Source organism: Amia ocellicauda, chromosome 22 (assembly GCF_036373705.1).
Source record: "Amia ocellicauda isolate fAmiCal2 chromosome 22, fAmiCal2.hap1, whole genome shotgun sequence".
NCBI lineage: Eukaryota > Metazoa > Chordata > Actinopteri > Amiiformes > Amiidae > Amia > Amia ocellicauda.
Window position 1 is genome coordinate 3,901,162 of NC_089871.1, and position 19,825 is coordinate 3,920,986.

Genomic DNA, 19,825 nt, shown 5'->3' on the forward strand with positions numbered 1-19,825 from the left:
ATTAATCACATAAAAGTCCACAATTGTTCCACTTTCCATCGTTAAATCATTCCTGGTCTACAAAAGTGAGGCTTGCATTAGGCCTATACACATATTCTGCAGCTCCAGACGTCACAAAAAGCTTTTAACGTCTTGGAAGAGTGGCAGTAATTCAAAGGGTGAATTCCTATGAAATTTAAAAAGAAACATAACATGTATTAATACCTCCAATTGCATCAATACATCATCCAAATTCGTCACCTGAATCATGAACAACACGCAGTCATGTTTTATAGTTTTCTTTTATTTAGACAACCCAAATAAAAGGCACATAAAACATTGGGCATATGTTTACATAATTATTTTTGACAAACATACATTTAAAAAAAATGTAGGAATGTTTTACCTTTCTGCTAATCAGAAAGCCTAGTCTTCATATATACAAAAAAATTACCATTGTTAATGTTCTAATACAAAAGATTTATAAAAGGTTATCTTACTTTTTTTTTTTCTTGCACATGTGTCTATCATAACTACCACGTCCTTAGAACTAAATGGTTTTGTACAAAGATATACATTCAACTGCCTTCACAGGGGGTCCAAGAAAAGCCAATTTGAAAAAAAAAACAGAAACCAAAAGTCCTAGACACGTAGGATGTGGAAGAGTACAGGATAGAAGTGTTTGTTTTTTCTTCCGATCCATGGTTAAGATCCGGATTAATTATCGGAACCAGTCTCTAAAATAATCATAATAGTAATAAGTGGCGTTTGTTTTTAAAATCAGGAGATCAAACCAGCGACTCTCTCTCCAAAGCAAGACCAGATAAATTAGCTCCCCATTGTATTTAGATTGAGCCTTCATGATCAGAACAACTTAGCTCTACAAATGGCTAGAGATTCACCCTTATGGATTGATTTTGCACCATGGCAAGTAAGACCAACTCTGCATTCTTACATTTTCAGTTCTGGTGCAAATGCTGCTATATTGTTATTTGTTTGCATTGATTATATATATTTTTACACAAATTTCCATGCAGGAAAAACCCACCTGAAAGCTTAAGAGAATAGTAAGGAAGCCCCCGACTGCCATAAGGTGCTCTTGGGAACCTTGTAACCCCTAATAGAGTGCATTATCAATTCCTATAAAGTGTTTCATGCAGTTAATAATTACTTCACTGCACTGGGGTGACTTGTATAGGCGGTAAGAGTTGTTTAATAGTTCTACACTTGTTCTCCTTGATTCCCGACTGAAGCAGGTTAGTGTTTCATATTTTTTTCCTGTTGTTATTGTTGTTGATCCCCCCCACCTCCCCGACTCCCACTATTCTACCGACTCGCTCTCATGTTAGTTTCGTCTTAGTTTGTTTTTCAAGGGGGTCGGTTTTCAGGTTCTTTCCAAAGCTACACTGAAACGCATCGGCTGTCCATCGGCCACCAGTACCAATGCACTGCTTGGTACGAATCTTGGTCTGTACAGGTTTGAGCCACGCCAACGCCTATTTGTGCCATTTCGCCAAACACTGCCCTCGTTCTCCTCAGGACAGGTATACAATGCAAACTGTGGGGCCAAACCGGACCCCGTTCTGGCGTCCCCTCCAGCTCTGTGCGCACAAGACAAGTGCTTTAAAAACTGCCATTTGCAGAAAGGGTTAGATTAGTAACAATTGAATTAGTACAAAAACTAAGATGGAAGAGTGACCTTAAATTCCTTTTAAGCGGTTAATCAGTCAACCTAAGCTGGCAATTCAGATTTCTCCGGCAGGTAGAGCCCTGGTTTTAATCCGACACCAAAAGAGGGTAAAGACAAGCCAACAATTTTGAACCCTAAAGCACAGACACGGTTTTGGTTCAGTGTGATCTCTGCAAGTCATTCGGTTTGGATAACCAACGAGAAGAGCAGTCAAAAAAGCATTTTTTTTTTTCTTGGACGGTGATAATAATAATAATAATAATAATAATAATAATAATAATAATAATAATAAGGTTCTTGGATCCCTGTCCTGTGAAGGGCTTCTATGTTTATTTCAATTCAGCAAAAAGTATATGTTGTGTTAAATATTTACAAAGTAACGTTAAAAAGTCCAGGATAAAGTTACGTGTTAGACATGAATTCATCTTTTACACAACCAGATTACTGGGCTACTCTCAGCAAAGTTCCTGAGTGTAAGGTCCATACTAACAGGGTCCTCAACTTAAAACAAATAAAATTAAAACAAAACAAGGGTATAAAATTATTCTAATAAAAACTCTACAATCCGTCACCGACAAGATGATGATTATTATAATAAAAATTGGTGAACTTTGGGACCAATCTCTCAGCAAGTTTGTCTTTTCGCCACTAGATGGCACTGTATTCTACTGTAAAGGCTTGTAACCTAACAAATCAACACTCACAATTTTTGATCTTTGATAATACTGCTGTTGTCAGAACATTACACAAGGGATATGCATTCAGTGCAAGACTCTCATTCCACTTTGAACTCCTGTAAAATGACCAAAAGTCTGTTTACAGCTATGTATACGAAGCACATCCCAGCTATCCCTACAGAAACATAAAATAAAATCCATTTTGTAGTCTAGACAAGTCTCAAAAACGACCACAAGGGCCCGTTTCCAGAAATGGACTGCTTAAAAAAAAAAAAAAAAAAACTACAGTTGGTGGTGGTGTGACTGGACAAGGGTTAACATACTCCAGTAATAGGCAACTGCCAATCGATACATTTCTCTCATTCGTAAATGTAAAACGAAGTTTACATGCGTGACAGTTAATCTCTTCCCTCCCAGTGGAAGCTTTATGTCCCTTTTTTCTTTTCTTAAAAATGCTTAAAAATTATTAAATACTGATTAGCAGGCTATAGTTAAAAAAACAAAACTGAAAGAAAAAAAAGTCTCCAAAGTAAACGTCTGAGAACCTTCGACACCTTAAAACCAGCGATGCACACTTATTGCATTCCACTCGCTCGTCTTCAATAAGTTTCTCCCGTTGTCCCCAAACCGCTCCGGTCGCTGCGATTCCTAAAGCGCCAAACGTCAGATGCTGTCTTATGCACGCAAACTGCAGCGCTGCAGTGATCACTCCCGACCTCTGGGGCCAAATGTTCTTCAGAGGGGAAAAGAAAAATCGTACGGAAACAAAAATAAAGCCCTAGCTAACTCCTACAGGATTTCATTGTATTCTTTTATGCTTTAAATGCCGCTGTGCCAAGCAAAGGGACCGCTTCCCTCCCTGTCCTCTGCACTACGTAAACTTAATATCTGGGTGGAGGAAGGTGGGGACGGGAGGCGGCGTTTTACCACGGAGGGGAAGAAGGCAGGACTTGGGACAGAAAAGGCATGCTCTCCATAGGCCGCATGGCGATGTTTAGAGGGCCCGTTATATTCATGGCAGTGGAGATGGGCATGGGAGTGGTTATAGCCACCGGGTGGGCGATATTCATGGGCGCCGTGGCCGGGATGTTGACTGAGGCGATGTTGACCGGCGCCGTGATGGTCACCGGGTGCGGGAGGTTGACCGGCGAGGTGATGTTGACCGTGTTGGTGGTAATGTTCATTTGCGCCGCGATGGTGACGGGGTTGCTGATGTTGCCGCGGTTCATGGTGGTGGTGATGGGCGCCGAGACCGTGACGGGGGTCACCGAGCCCGAGTTGCAGACGTCGTTAGTGTCTGGAAGAGAGGAGAATCAAAGGGGGACGGGGGAAGAAGGAAAAAAAAAAAAAAAAAAAAAAAAAAAAAACAAGACGAGACACCGTGAGCTTGTTGATCTGCACTTCCCTGATGCTTTCAATCAGCTGCGTTACAAAAGCGGGGCTCCAGTACACTTGGGACTCTGAAGCAGTGTCGTCTACAACGGGTCAGAGGTACTAGAGGAACCGCGGCCCTTTTAAATGGTGCTGCTGCAATTTCAACCACTGGGCTGCCTCAATAACTCTAAACTCCTTGAGTGTTTGTGCGAGAGCAATACAAGATCTTAATTCACCGCCAAACTGACATCACTAACATTTCAGAGCTCGAACCCACAGCAGAGGTTACAGATGGAATGACTGGGTTATGAGTTTTGGGTTTGATTTACATCCAAGTTATCATCCCATTAAAAAAAAAAAAAAACTAATCTTCATGGCACAGTTGAAGGAAGAACCCCACTGTTAACGTAATGATCTTGACCTCGAAGGAAAATCAAGAGGTGGAAGAAGTTAAACTCCAGCTTTAGTGTCTCTATGAAACCATAACGCAGTATCAATCTTTAAATAAAACATTGTAAAACAGGTTCAGTCACCTGCATCTTGATCAATTCTGATGTACTGAACAGGGAGAATGCATGTTGCTTCTCTAACAGAGCAAAACAAAACAAAAAACAAAAGGGCACCAACTGCAATAATAATAATAATAGAGATGCTTTTCGCATTTTATCCAGAGCCACTTACACAAACTAGAGGGTGAGCTGGTACTACAGATTACGACAGCACAAGTTTTTGCTCGGGGGGGAAAATCAGATAGCGGGACAGTGGCGGAGTCGGGGCTCGAACCAGGAATCTAGTACCTAGCCCTTCTCCCTCGACCACTGGCCCACCCCGCCCGATCTCGGACACTGTAGCTCACGGTTTTGGTTTTGGTTTTGGGGTTTTTTGTTTTGTTTTTCACTTTAAGCTACAATATTACCTTTTCTTCCCCCTGTGGAGTTCCACTGCCAGTCCCCTAGGCCTATTCAGAAATACAGACACACACGGTTATAAGGCCTGCTCCCCGGTCAGGCAAAGCTGTAGTGCCCAACGCTGGGCGAGTGGCAGCTGGGGAGGTGAGGCAGGCTGTTGCTTTAAAGGTGATTTCCCAGGATATGGAATTGGTTCTGCTTTTAACCAGTGAAATAGAGATTGAATCGGCTGCCTCTGGCTTCATTTTCCATCTGTGCGTTTTCAGTTTGTGGATCTGATCCAAACCAAACACCTTCTCGGCTAATTTTTCTGCCGATCTGCTTACAGGTTTACCGTGCTAGCACTGGATCGGATATGACGGTTTGGATGGAAAATGGAGGAACAGGCGGGGGAATCTAATTTTGGAATCAACAGGTTTTAAATCTGCAGATTTCGCTGGCGTTTGAAAGAGTCGGGACAGTTCCTTTAAAGCAAAGCGCATCTCACGGTCCGAGCCGCCACTCAGCTGGACACCACGGGGCCCCACTGTCCAGGGCGTCATCTTTCAGGGACTTGGGGCAATGGGATTGCAATGGACAGTGAAAGATAACTTTTGGGGAAAAATGTTGCTTTGAGGATCAGAAATTGCACACAGACACACAACAGGGTTCAGGGACACTCGCCTCTTTTTGCTGCAAGAGGTCAAATTGTAGGGAAGAATGCTGTTTTTGAAATGCTGTCCGTATTCAAATTCAGTGTTTGCGCTGAACGAATGTGTTGATCTGTTTTTAGAAGGCAATACTGCGCCTCTCAGGGCAATTGACATAATTAGGAGGAAAAAGCCTTTTTCAGATTAATGGAGGGGTTGCTTGGTTGGTGAAAATGAAACAGGATAACAGACAGGGTTAGGGGTGCACTTTTTTGTGTTTTTTTTTCCTCCACAGCTTCAGAAACAAGGCTGGATTTTCACTCAATTGAATTAATGACATTTTTCATTAAACAACACACACACAAACATTCAGGAAAGGAGCATTTATGAGAGAAGCATTTTCTGGGAGATTACATGTGTAGAGATCAATCTGTTAAATCCCAGAGAAAGGAATCAAAGAGACCACAGATGGAATCGTTAAAAACATTTTCTTGCATAAACACACACGGTACACAAATACCATTTTCACACCAGAAGATGTGAGTGATGGACTTTGCAGAAGGAAAGCTCTCTAAAGAGAAAACATTAATAAATCATTAAAAAAAGCCTTGGGTAATTTTATCCCCAGGTAAAACAAGTTCATTATGAAATTGAGGATTAGAGCAATTAAAATAACAAAATAAAGACAAAATGAAGCTCAGAGTTGCTAGCAATCAACACAGAAGGGATAAAAGCAAGCATTATCCCCATCACAACTCCTCTGCGCCGCACTTCGTATACCACGTTGAAGAGGGTGGAGCCGAATCGTTTTACTTTTTGAAAACGCTTTTCCCACTTTGCGCACTACAACGAAATTAATTGCACACACCACTTTAAATTTAGACGCATCTCGGTGCAGAATTGTGCTACAGGCCATCCGCCTCTGTCAGCAGGAATACATGTCACCCGAATCGGCACATGAACCGACAGTGATGGGGAGACGGCAGCGCTGTGAAAATATCCAGCTGCAGCGGATTCGCGTTCAATACTCCTCAGTGTAATTTAGCTTTTAACAATCCTTAAATACTTACATGCACTTCTCCCAACTCACATTTACTAAATTGTTTACAGACCTACCCACCCCCCAGAAAAAAAAAAACTAGTCCCCTTTCCCTTTACTGCAAATTGTGTCGAACATAATAAGCGTCTGCCCCGCTCACGTCAAATCAAAAGGAGAAAAGGAAGTAGCGTGGCCTGGCGTGATTTTTGGTTTGTTATTTTTTTCGTTGGATCTGCGAAGCATGTAAGCTGAAGGATTTCTCTATCACCTTATATAAACCTCCCAAAAAGAAATCATGTCCCTGAGGGCATTTGTCAGTATTCTAGACATCATGAGACACTGAACAACACTTCCTTTCACTTTTTGCTGGCTCCCATGAATAAAATAAGAAACATAAAATAAGACGCTGTATCCTGGGGGAGAACGACTCCCACAGAGATCACTGCTGCTGACCGCGCAAGCTCTTTGTCATACAAACGGATTCACTTTTCGATGTAGTGCGATAAATTGAAATCAATCGATTCAAAAGGTTTTTTAATTTGTAATTGTCGTGGTTGATGATGTTCGACTTTACAGGGAGAATGCAAGGCTGAGATGCTCAAGCACACCCACACCCTGCCATTGCATCCAGCCTGCACCCACAAAGGCTTATTTCTGAAGCAGCACGACATAGGACCAGAGGAGGCGATCAACAGAGTGGGACACGCTCCGATGCGACTAGGAATTTAAGAAATGCTGCGGCAAAAGCAGGTACCCAAAGTAAATGCGTCTTTCTTTAACCCCCACTCCGATTCCATTGCATTTTCGCCTCCCCATCTGCGTTTCATATAATGTAGAGAAATTACGATTGATAAACACATGCATTAATGCAAATAATGACTCCTCTCCTTTGGAAGAGGGATGTTTATTCTATACAAACACACATAACCAACTGCTGCTAAAACAGGCCTCCGTTCGCAACGCATTCTGCAGCTATTTGGGAGATTTTCCTTTTCTGTCAGTGTCCGTTTGTCTTAATCGCAAGCAGGCCACCCACCCTTCTCCGTGAATGCGGACTGTTCAACTAAAAAGCCGACTCAAGTCAGGAGGATAAAGCAGGGGAGAGAAGACAAAAAGGAGAGACCCACTGGGCGCACGTACCTTTGTTACAGGAAGTGTTGAAGTTGGTCTGCCCGTGCGTCTTTAGATGGCTGGTGATGTACGCCGCGCTGAGCATCTTGCCACAGATATTGCAGGTCACCTTCCCTTCGTGCCGGATCATGTGCGAGCGCAGTCTGTCTTTGGTAGCAAAAGCAGCTGTGCAGGCCTACAACACCAGAGGCACAGAAGCACACGTTTTTCCAAGTGCGGCAATAGAGCGCCCGCACTACGCACAACGCGCCGCGATGCGCTACCGAGAGGAGAGCGTGCGTCCTGAATTCCTCGACAGTCCAATCGTAATCTTTAAAGAACCGGCTGGAAAATCTCAAGTCCTCCTCCTTATCTCTACACAATCCTCAACCCCAGTGCTATCAGGATTAGGAAGTGTGCTTACCGTTACTTGGCATTTGAAGGGTCTTTCTGTGGAATGAACATGTTTCACGTGACAGCTTAGATGATCAGGTCTGCAAGAGAGAATAAAAACAGTTAACAACGATGTGGATAATATTATGCCACAGCGGTGCACATTTTAACAGCTGTAAATCCTGCGCTGCCGTATGAAAGCAGCTACAGTGCCTTGCCATTATTGACAGGTTCCGCCACTCAAACATTCCACAAACAAAGGAGCGTTTTCTCTGAGGATCCATTCATAATGCCAGGCATTCCTCTGGCAGTGCCACAAACCTGAAATACTTGTAGACATTTTTACAGACCACAGCAGTGATTTTTTCCCCCCTACCAAATTCTTCCATTCTGGTGGCCGAGAGAGACATGTCTTTTCGCAATTACACGACTGGTTCATACCGACCACAGAGGGAAAGCTCGATCAAATCAATTCAAGGAAGCATTGCATAAAAAAAAATATTTTTAAACAAGCCTTAGTGCGAAAGATAAACCCTTTAACTAAAACGACTTTCCAAACTGATCATGGAAAAATCTCTCTGGCATACACTGCGCTACCACACCCATTTCATTCACCTTAAACGGGCGGTGTGCTGCAATTACTTCTGCCACAGTTCAAACACAAACACAGCGATAATCTTAAAACACTCGCCGTTTTCAAGCCCTGCTCCGTTTCGGAAATGGCTGTTCTGAAAAAAACAGCTCTCTGGCAATGGCGGAAATGTTCCTAACGGAGGCTGTTTACTTTATTATTCAAGCTGAAATCAATTTACAAAAAGAATCCATTCACATCCACACGCCACAGATTTTGTGCATGCTGGGGATTTAGAGGAATAGCTCCAATCTGATATATAATAGAAAGGTCTATATAACTAGATGTTTCAGGGGTATTGGTTTCAAACGTGACATGTCACCGTTCCCCAGGATATTTCAGATTTGGCCTACCAGCGCCGATCACATTAATCGTGCGTCTTCAAGCCTGGCCTCTCCCAGGACAGGCGGCCGTCGCAGCCTGCCGACTCCCACATTTGCCAGAGGAAAGCCCCTTTTGAGACTGGTACGTTTCCACTGGTTAATCTTGCACTTCTAATAGAATTCCTCACGGGAGGGATGAGTGCCCGCTCACCGCACTGTGACATACAGATCAAAGCAGTCGACTGCGGAGCTCTCCGGAGCTACTGCCTCTCTTGGCAAGATGGGGAGAATACAAATTCAAATAATTTTGTCATCAACTTATACCGTGTAACCATTGCGGTCTATTTTTTGTGTAAAGCACCGAAATAGCCGGCACCAAAGCGTGCATCCTGTAGAAGGAGCTTATAGAACACGGCATCAGCTTTTTGTCGTGGTTGTACGTCATCCTGGTACTTCATGGGATTACAAAAGCCCGAGTACAAAATGTTATGGTCTTCAATAGAAACCAATCCGGATTCTTAAAATTGCAAATGCTATTCTCCAGTAACGGACTATTCAGGCACATGCCCACATGCCCAAGGCACGCCTGGACTCCCACCTGGAGAAGCCCTTCCCGCAGACGGAGCAGATGTAGGGCTTGTTGATGCCTCCTTCATGGGAGCGCACGTGGTAGGTCATGCGGTCCTTCCTCTTGAAGCGCTGCTGGCAGATGGGGCATTCGAAGGGCTTCTCATCTGAGTGGGAGAGCTTGTGCCGGTTCAGGTGGTAGACGTCGCGGAAGGCCTTGCCACACATCTCGCAGCCGTGGTTCTTCTTCACCGGCTTGGCGGGCTTCTTGGGGGCAGCCTGCTGCTGCTGCTGCTGTTGCTGCTGCTGCTGCTGCTGCTGTTGGGCCTGCTGCTGCTGCTGCACGGTGGGCATGGAGGAGGGCGACATGATGCTCGAGCCCGTAGACACCGAGGTGGTGGCGGTGGTCAGGATGCCCGCGATGGTGGAGACGTAGGAGGCGTTGCTGTTCTCCCGCGGCACGGTGGAAATGAGGGGCACCATGGTGGGCGCCGTCTGGGTGGTCTTCTTCGGCCGCGACACCATCTTGACGCCCGTGTGGCACGACTCATGCCTTCGTAGGTGGTAGCTGTCCCTGAAGGCCTTGTTGCAGTAGCCGCAGATGAAGGGCGTTTTGGTTTTCTGCTCCTTCTTCACCACTGGCACAGGCCCGCCCCCTCCGCCTCCACCCCCGCCCCCACCACCAGTTCCTCCGCCCGTCCCGCTGGCAACATTGTCCTTGAGGAGCTCGGCAGCGCTCGCCGGCGGCTTCTGGTCCAGAGGGATTGGCAGCACTGGCTTCTGGTCCTGCTGGTCCGACCCGGAGTTCAGGAGAGGCAGCAGGCTGTTCTGAGCCACCTGGTGCTGGTGATGCAATGCTTCATTTGCCTGCGGGAGAGAGAGGAGATGAAATTCATTCATTAAAATTAGATCGTTGAGAAAAAAAAAAAAAATCTAAAAATCAAACGGTATACCAGTTTTTTTCCCCACTGAAAATGAAAGCTTCGCCAGCTGCGGTTTCTGTGTACCGTTACACCTTGAACACTGCAAAAGCGGCCGTGTGAAACAGCAAGACAAACTGTTCCTCTCTTTCATCGCTGCAAAAGGAATTTATTTGCACAATGAATACACTGGAAAGAGCAGATTTCCTCCCACATTTCTATAGGGCTGGTTGCTTTAGTAGGTGGTTTAGAAAGTGTTTAATTCAGCTCTACACATAACCTTCAGCGAGTTAATCACTGTCCTTATTATGAATATTATGAAACTCCTTTGCTCATTCAGGCTTTTTAATATTGTTTTATTGTGGCGTGCAAAGTAATTTTGTGCTGCTCATTCAAACATGTACGGAAAGCACGAACGCACGCAAGAAAAATAACTGCACATCAAACAAAACCAAAAAAAGTTTCATCAGTTCCAGCACAGGATAACCAATTCAGTCCTCACCGTTCGAGGCACTGAAAAGGGTTTCACGGACCTCAGGCCTCTAAGCTTGTAAAATGCTTCAAGATGAAACACTACCAGCTCTGTGCATCACCCACAGCCCTCTCTTTACAGTTTATTTTTTTGCATTTGTGCATCACAAACTATTTAGATCACAGTTCTATCTGCAAGACTCTGCTGAACACTTAAAAGGGAAACTGAGGGTTTTACCAAAGTGACAGTGCTATAATTGATCAAAAATAGAAAATGACTCATTTTCAGTGCGTTCATGCTCTCTAAGATGACGACGACAACAGGAGCTGAATGCAGCTCAAAAGCATATTAGCAGAGGCTTAAGTCAGCTGTTTATTGTGAGGCGCCGTATGAGTAATAAGACTAGGAGGAGGTGGAGGGCAAATTTCCCATTTGACAGTTTTTCGGAGGGGGGGGTGTAAATGTATGTTACAGTGGGCATTTCACTCGGCAGACTTAAATTAGTCATGAAACTTTTAAGATCTGAGACAAATAAGAACGGGGGAAGTTACAAAAAGCACAACAGACCTGGGGACAGTCACCTCACACTTTACCAGGCCGTCAGACGGTAACTGTAGCACCTTTTTTACTGAAACATCCGACGGCATTACAGCCCTGGTCAACTGCCGAGTCACAGTTCTGTTAGCAGTGCGTACCCGGCAGAAAGGGAGGCGAGCTAGATGTTCTGCAAATCGCACCACCAGACATTTCAGTCCCCCCCAGAGACAGGGAAGAGAACACAGGAGACGGACACGCACACAGCGCGCTGCCACTCAAGGATCTAAATCTGCTGTGTGTAAAACGATCTCTCCCGATGATGAAGAGGATTCCTCATGCGACTGCATGGCCACGAACACCGAGGCTCTTTTTTTTTTTTTTTTTTTTAAACCTTCTCTTAAGAACGGTGCAGAGAGAGAAAGAATAAGACCCCGGATTTGTAAATCGAAACCTTTAGATTGTTCCAACTCCATAACTCAAGTGATGATTAGGTATTCAAGATTTTTGGGAAGTGGTTCGTGGGAAGGGTGTGGAGCGGTGACACATTTGAAACCAAGGTATCGGAGCGAACCTAGAATCAAGGAAAAAGGGGAAACGACAGGACGAGATTTAGGTGCATTCGGGCTGATCAACAGTGTGGAAAAGCCAGCCACATGAGGTCAGAAGAGATGCAGGCCATTCTCAAAGTGTCTCTTGTTCACTAAACCCAATCTAATGCCAACCCAAGCAGGCGGCACAGATCGGGCAGTTACTATCACAGAGTGTCCTCCGAGAGCCACAAAACCACTGCAGATTAACACCTCGCAACACAACAGAGGAATACTCCTAATGCACAAACTGCCTCGGCCAGATTGCCATGATTTTATTGGAGCTGGGGGCTGTAAATGACATGGCTGTCGCTGTGCATTAACGCACACTGAGACAGACCAGTCGCAGAAGGTGAAGCGGCTCACAGCTAAACATCTTAGCACTTAGACTAACAGTGCTTTTAATGGATTGCCATCACAAACCTCACCTGTGTGGGGACACATCTGCTCATTTTTAACAGTTCAAGAGCATTTTATTTAAGCCAGTTTGCCACAGACAAAGTGCCACGATACAACGAGAGATCCGTACCTTTTATTAGCAGATTCTCTTGTTTTGTTTTTAAAGAAACTACAGAAGAAATAGACAGGCTACACAAAATGCTTTGCAAACAACTGGAAAGACCCACTCGGGCGGTGGCATGCACAGAGAGCAGGGTGGAAAGAGGGCAGTTTGCCAGCAGGTTTGCAACTTTTAACAGGAAAGGAAACTACATCAACCATGGTAACGGACTCGATTATAATATATTATTATATATACATCTCCCTCACAATACGGCAGGGCTGCTCAATCGCCAGGAGCAGAGGGTTCAAGCAGATATAATTAAAATGATCTTCTGTAACAGGGCCAACGTATCCAAAAGGATTTAAAGCTTCGTTCTCCGGGGTTTAACCTTCTTAGGAACCGACTTTTAAGAAAGGGGCAATAAGGAAATTTGTACAATAGAGTAAGTGATTTTTTTTTTTATGCCACAATAAATCTTTCATGTGGCTGTCAATAGTAGCGTCTTTTTTTTTAGCTGCTTTATAAGGCAGGCGTTTTTTAAAATTCAAGATAAATAACACTGCTGCACATTCCACTCACAACAGACAAGAAAAATCCTTTGCCAAAAAGCAAACTAAACAAAAAAATATATATACTTTTCATTCAGCATTCCTGAAGCTCTAGTCCCAAGGTCTGGAAATGCAGTAATCTGTCCCTGAAATGAATAAGCACCCTGCCATTTCTAGTTTTCATATAAACTGGTAACATTACCTCCCTGCACAGAGTGAAATGCAACTCCTGTTGCTTCTTAAGATGGCTCGTGGCACATCTTACACCACTGCTAAAAATATCCCTTTCAAAACAATTTTGCACTTCTTTCATTCGAGAGGGAGTGGGGGGGGGGGGGGGTGGGCAACAGACAAACTGTTTTTGCACTAATTTCAAAGTCCGAGCCCATCACTATTAATCAAATCTGGTCGGATTTAACCCTACCACCCCCTCCAATCCTGATTTGTCTGCCTGGAAGTATAAAAAGTTAAAATGAACACATTGAAAATGACGAAATGTCACATGGGAACTCAATTACTAGATCCCACCGACAGTCAGATTTAGAATACTTCCCAAACACATTTGAAACAAACAAGGCATCCCTGGCTGTCATTAAAATAGTAACTGTGTGTGACGTCAGCCCACTGTAACAGAAACAGCTGCACTTCAGTAATAAAATGGCCTTTTTTTTCCATTCAGAAGCTGAAGTAAAGTTACAGTAAAGACTGGAGCTGCTCAAATTACCACCCCAGTGTTTTCTACCTTTGCAAAACACCACCATGCAGGATCATAGTATATACTGAGAAATAATATACAATAGAAGAAAACAAGGACAAATTAAAAAAAAATACTACAACTGGATTTTATATAGGAAAATAATGGAAAAAAAGTAACTGGACAAAGCTGTCAAATCTTCAGTTCATTTCAATGCATAATCTAGAGGATACATCAATATTTTTAGATATCAGCCTACTGAAAACACTTCCTCCGCCCCTACCCAAAATGCAACTCAACCGACTGGCCATTCTATTTGGATGTCAAACAAAAAGCTGGAATTTCAATCAAGACATTTCTGCATTGTTCACAAATGGATAATTGCACTGGGGGTGGGCTGTTCAACACCACAAAAAACTTGTAGAAGAGAGGTTACAATGAAAAAAGTAATAGTAATTTCATTTTCTTCCGCAAAAATGCAGCAGAGGGTTAAATAGCTGACCTTTTCTTTTCAGGATCAGCCACCCATGTAGCTAGCCTGCAGTATACTTTTTATACATTATATATATATATATATATATATATATATATTTAAAAAAAAAAAAAATCAATTCCGCTTCTATTCCTCATTTTATCTGCTCCATTATAGTAGACACAAATCCCAAGCCGTGATGCACTTAAGTCCCTACAGGAGGTCTTTGTGAGACGCTGCTCATTGATCCCCCTACACTATTCACTGGCCTGTCCTTGCTCCAGACTCCCTACAGCAGAACAGTTTGCCGCCCGAGACGAGGGAAACCTGGGGATAACCCTGCCTGGATGTTAATCTCCACCCTCCCTTCCCTATTTTTGTCAAAGCACCTGCTTTTCATCGCTCTCCTGGTTACAGTAAACACGGGACAAAAAAATGCCCTCGCTTTTTGCCAGTCGAAAAAAGCCACACACCCGTTAGTGCGAGCGAGCCTGCAGTTAGCCATTTGTGACAGCCAGGGCTACAGTCTGGGGCTGAGGGACTGTAGCCCGCTGTGCTTTCACGCTGCTCTGATGATTTTGATACAAATCTGCTCTGAAAGCTGAGGTCATTCCAAGATAAATAACAACGAAACGGAGGATAGGGAGAGAGGAGAAAAAACTAAAAAAACTCCTTAAGGATAGAGCTCAAGGCTTGGGTCTGACTAGTTCAGGGAAAAAAACTAAAAAACAATTAGCGCACACTGCAGTTATTTGTTCAATTCAGCGTGGACTCGTACAAATTTAAAAACATTGAATAATTCTGATAAGACTGCAACTTTAAGACCGGTGGCACTGCACAGCCAGGCTAGATCAGACCATTTCAGCAGCAGGAGCAGTCTGTGTCCCGCATTAAGATCCAGGAGATGTTTAGTGACTCGATTTATAAAGATCTGTTCGAGGGGAAAAACAAAAATAGGAACTTGCCATTAATGAATATTAAAATGGCTTAATTTCCCTGCACAGTACCGGTCGGTGTACAAGATTCTCAATGATCTATCCCCCTCAGGACCACGAGGGTCAGGGAACGTGTGACGCAGCACCTTTCGATTGTTATAAATCACCTGGTATTTGTAGAGTCCTATTCATAAAGAAACCTGTTCAGTGGTTCCTTCTTTTCACGATTTCCAGCAGCTGATATCCTAACACAAACACCCAGCACCGCAAGTATGGCACAGCATAAAGATTGGGGGTGAAATGAGTATTCGAGTTAGCTGGCAAACAGGCCCCGTGTACGAGGGTTTAGCTTTTCAATCTCTCATTATCATACCACTCTAATGCCAGTGCCCTAAAGACAATTCAATGAGTAAGGGCCCAGACTAGTGGGAATCCATCCTACGGAAATGTGCATGAGTCATGTGAATATATAACGGTGCCGTTTTACACAGGACATGCTGTAATGGCCAGGGTTCTGCTGCTCACACTAAAACAGCTGAGTAATAAGAAATTACACGTGTCTTTACTTTCACACTGCTTGGGCTGTGCAAATTCCGAATGTGCCTTGGCAAAAACACAAAAACAAAGACATTCTGGGCGATTTATGTACTGCGCACACAGCGTCGCCGACTCTTTAGGGGGGATTTTATTAGATATTTGCCCTTGACGTTATTTCAGTTGCAGGATAGCCACAGAAGTCCAGGGACTTGGCGTGGCGGGCCCAACACCGACCGGCTCCTGTAACATTCCACTACATTTTACATCTGTGACGCATGACCTCATCGGGTTTATTGTTTTGGGTCTCCATTTTTTACGCTTTATTATTTCTTGATAGCGTTAAAACTGTCAAGACTTCATTTTGAGGACACTTGATACCAATAGCAATATACACGACGCCACTTTTTAAAATCGGCTTCCAAGAGACCGATGACGACGTAATCTAGAAATATTCGAATGAAAGCAGATTTTCATCACCTTTTGATAGATGGCTAAATCTAAAGCACATCAAAGGTTTCTGTACATACGCAACTGAAACAAGACCAGAATTTCCTGATGGCCTCAACAAGTGCAAATGTTTTAAGAGCAAATAGAGCAATTTCAATAGCACAGGACTGTACGAGATCTTAAGTTTACATTTTAATTTGCCTGTTGATAATGTTTTCAGAAAGCTGTGCCTCTTACCACCTCAACTTTTCCCATGCATTAGCATAGACGCCTACAGAACAAAAATAAGGTAACAACGGCACTGGTGTCTCATTAGAAACTATGCTATTGATTCGTCACGCACAACAAAAACAAGTGCATATATGACATTTTTCACTCTCTCTCCGTTTTATTCACATGGCTTTGAACATTTCCGCCTGGATAGTTATGAAATGAAAGTATCACGGGCACTTAGCGAGTGCCAATTAGCTGATAACAGCTGCATTTCTTCAACACACTGGGAATAGTTTTACCTGCCACCGTTACTGCAGTCTGTAAATACAATTTCAAAAGAACAAAAAGAGAGAGAATCTCACCCCGAGGACACTGGCTCGAACCACTGTTCAGCTCGGTATAATTTGATCTGCTATTCAAATAGATGAGAAGCATGGAAAATTGTGAAAGATACTGCAGGGTACTAAACCCCAGAAAAAAGGGGCTGGGAACAGAACTGGTATTTATCTTGCTGTGATGTTTCAGGCCTACTTCACATTTGAATCATAACTTCCCAAAAGACTACTACTTTACCCTCATTTGATGACTGAATCACCTTTTTAAAATCTGCTTCAGGTGCTGGAGAAGGAGGGTTGATATGAAAGCTGTAATTGAAGCAGGTAATAGCATTTCAGTCACAACATTTGCCCCCTGCCAGCTTCTATAGAGACATCAAACTGCCACTAGTGATATTTCTACTGGTCTCCTTTCTTAATTTGAAATACCGCATGAATAAAAGATTTTTTTTTTCCCTTTTTAACAATAACATTCAGACACAGAGCATGACGGAGTGCACTTAAAATTAAATCCCCCGACTACATTTCACAGAATGTAATTCAGTTACGATATTAAACAGCTTCCTTCGGCAAGAGAATAAAATCCCAAATCTTTGCAGGACGGTTCTTGTGCCCGAAAATCTATCTGCGGTGATGGATGGTGCTTTGTTTGATTGAAAACCGAGGTCGTGTAAAATTAATAATTTCATGCTCAGCTGCTCTTGCGACAAACCACAATGAGGATGTACATAAATAGAATGAATGTTTTTCTGATCCATCTCCTAGGGTTTTCTAAGGGTCGAGCACTACTTAAACAGAATATTGATCTAAATATATATCACAATTAAGCTTTGGCTAGCTTCATTAACTGTAACCTGAGGTCTCCGATTGCATAGATCAGGTAGGCGCATAGAGCACTGCGAATGTACAGCCGTCGTACTTGATCAAGTATAAAGTTCAAAAGCATAACACTTTCATTTTGAGATTTGTCATGAGGCACACCATTGTAAATCGCAATGTGACGAGATTGCTGGCTCAGAACCACAGTCACCCATCAACTATAAAAATCTAATTTCTACATCGCACTTTCTCCACAGAGGCCTGATTTCATAGTTCAAGCATCTACTTGCAGACGCAACTTGGAGATGCCATATCGGTGTCACAACTGCGAGATCTACAGGTTTGGTTTTTTTAGGCCTATTCTTTATAAATCCACATTTTGAGGTTGAATTTAACGCTCCGGTTGAAAGAGAGATGGGGTGAGACATGCAAAGACCCTGCACACCTATATAGTCCATTCTTTCCACCTGTGTGTTGTACAACTGCGAATACATGTGCAATGCATTGAAAAGGCTTTTACAGGAGACTGCACCACAGCAAAACCAGATATAAAGGCACACATGTCCAAGGAATTAATATTACACTGGTAAACATGTTGCAACGCATTGCCCAAACTCAAGCCATGACCAAGGTGCCCGGCTCAGTGCCAGCCAATCACCGGCCAAAATAAAGTGAACCTGCCCACCACACCGGGACAATAGCAGCCCAACACAGTTACCCATTTGAAATCTCCTCCGGGATACCTTGACGGTTAGTCTGCCCTCGCCTACTTTCCAAGAGCACGTATCTGTGAGTCATCCCCGTCCAGCCCAGCTCGGTTTGAATTTCACAATGGAGCCATGGCATTTGAACAGGCGCCTGGCAGCAGATGTGGGAGAGTGCAGGGGTTTCTCTTTCCTTCATTGCAGTGGCCACACGATTACAGATAACCCAGCATGCAAACCCAGCCATGACCCATCACTGAATAGGGCTGCACTGGGGAGGGGGATCAGGACGAGCTGCACCGACCTCTTCCCGGGGGGACTGGCCAAATCAACACCGCGCTTAAAACAGCACGATTTGATCGCGGTGCACAGTCCCACGTCATTGTTTCATGATCTCTCTTGTGTGTGTGTGTGTGTGTGTGTGTGTGTTGGGGTAACAAACTACAGGCAACTAACACAGATGTGCGCGCTGCGGCCCCGGGCCACGACCAGGGCTTCACCCGCAGCCAGCTCCACTCCGATGGGCTCTCCCGCGGCCCCGGTCCCCGCAGGCCGCGACGGGCTCAAGCCGGGCTCTCTCCCCGCAGACAGACACGCACACACCCGCCGCCCGCACATTTTGAATCCCGCGTCTACCGGCGGCCGCAAGACCTCAGTGAATCCGCAGACAGAGAGACGGAGGGAGAAAAGTTAAAAAGCATCGGAAGTGCGGGCTGTTTTTTTTCTCTCTCTCTCTCCCCTCCCTGCTGCACTGATTTCTCTCTCTCTCTCTCTTTTTTCTTCCCCCCATTCAACCCGCTCCCGCACACGCACGGATCGACGGTTATGCGGGGCAGAGAAAAGCGGAGAAAAGCGGAGCACTATCGCCTGCGGTCGGCGTTGGCGGCGGCGGCTGATCCCGTAATGTTTACCTTTGATCCGCACAAAAACAGCTCTACCCGCCCGTTACTCGACCCCCGTCCCCCCGCTCGCCCTCCCCCGCGTCCCGATCGCCACCAAACGGGGGTCCAGACCCGAGATCAGCCCAGATTTCTTTTTTTTTTCCCCAGCGTCATGCCCTACACCTCACAGCTGGAAACCAGGGATTGATGGACCATTGTTTTGCCTGGGCAGCTTTACCTCAAATTAAACCCTTCAAAAACCCGCTCCGATCGCGCCCCGGACGGCTTTTGGGTCGAGGAGGGGTTTAGGAGGTCGTTTTGCGCGTCGACGGGCCGCCTTACCTGGAATAAAAATGTACTCCAGCTCGGTTCCATTGCAACACTTAAAAAAAAAATCTGCAGGAAACCTACAAGAAATCTACAACAAAGCAGCTCAACATGGCAGCTGCTACAACTTCCTGTAACCCTTGGGGCGGACCATTCTGGGCGGATTTGGGGGGAGACGGAGGGGTTATCCCAGCGGGGGGATGTGGAAGGAGCGCTCGGCTGCACTTTAATTCCGGCTCCTGCCCGTCATTTCACGTCGCTTTTATGATCTATAAGTATATCTCCCGTTTTGGAAAGTTAGTGATCTCGACGAACACATGAGATCTTTTAAATCCCCCCTTTTTGCGGACGTTTCTCCGGCCCGGCAGGGGGCATTCGAAAGATGGCAAAGAGTTAATCATTTTCAATTTGCTGTCGTGAAGGATCCTCGAATTGTCTTGTTTTTTTATGCTTGCTAATACGTCAAAGGCCCCCAAAAAATTGGTGCACATTAATTTATTTAATTACTGGGCGACGCTGTAGTGTTCCCGCATCCCATTTTATTAAGACGAAAGTTGGGCTGGCTTCATACCGTT

The 19,825-nt window shown here is 44.4% G+C and overlaps 1 protein-coding gene across 2 annotated transcripts; it reads right to left on the reverse strand.

Annotated features, from left to right (window-relative positions):
* Positions 1-262: 262 nt before the first annotated feature.
* vezf1a (vascular endothelial zinc finger 1a) lies at positions 263-19,385 on the reverse strand. 2 transcript variants are annotated; one of them, XM_066695109.1, is made up of 6 exons: positions 19,266-19,385; positions 9,352-10,187; positions 7,831-7,900; positions 7,437-7,602; positions 4,637-4,678; positions 263-3,643 (listed from the first exon to the last, which is right to left on the reverse strand). In XM_066695109.1, the coding sequence occupies exons 1-6, from the start codon at positions 19,296-19,298 to the stop codon at positions 3,270-3,272; spliced, it is 1,521 nt and encodes a 506-aa protein (XP_066551206.1). In that variant the 5' UTR covers positions 19,299-19,385; the 3' UTR covers positions 263-3,269. The 2 variants fall into 2 exon arrangements, with proteins under 2 accessions (XP_066551206.1, XP_066551207.1); XM_066695110.1 differs by lacking the exon at positions 4,637-4,678.
* Between the last annotated feature and the right edge of the window lie 440 nt (positions 19,386-19,825).

Excerpts from the sequence above, each read along its gene's own strand:
- vezf1a (XM_066695109.1), bottom strand. The coding sequence starts at position 19,298 with ATGGAACCGAGCTGGAGTACATTTTTATTCCAG. Across the intron at positions 10,188-19,265 it reads GGAGTACATTTTTATTCCAG|GCAAATGAAGCATTGCATCA; the intron begins GTAAGGCGGCCC and ends TCTCTCCCGCAG. Across the intron at positions 7,901-9,351 it reads TGCGGGAAGGGCTTCTCCAG|ACCTGATCATCTAAGCTGTC; the intron begins GTGGGAGTCCAG and ends TCTCTCTTGCAG.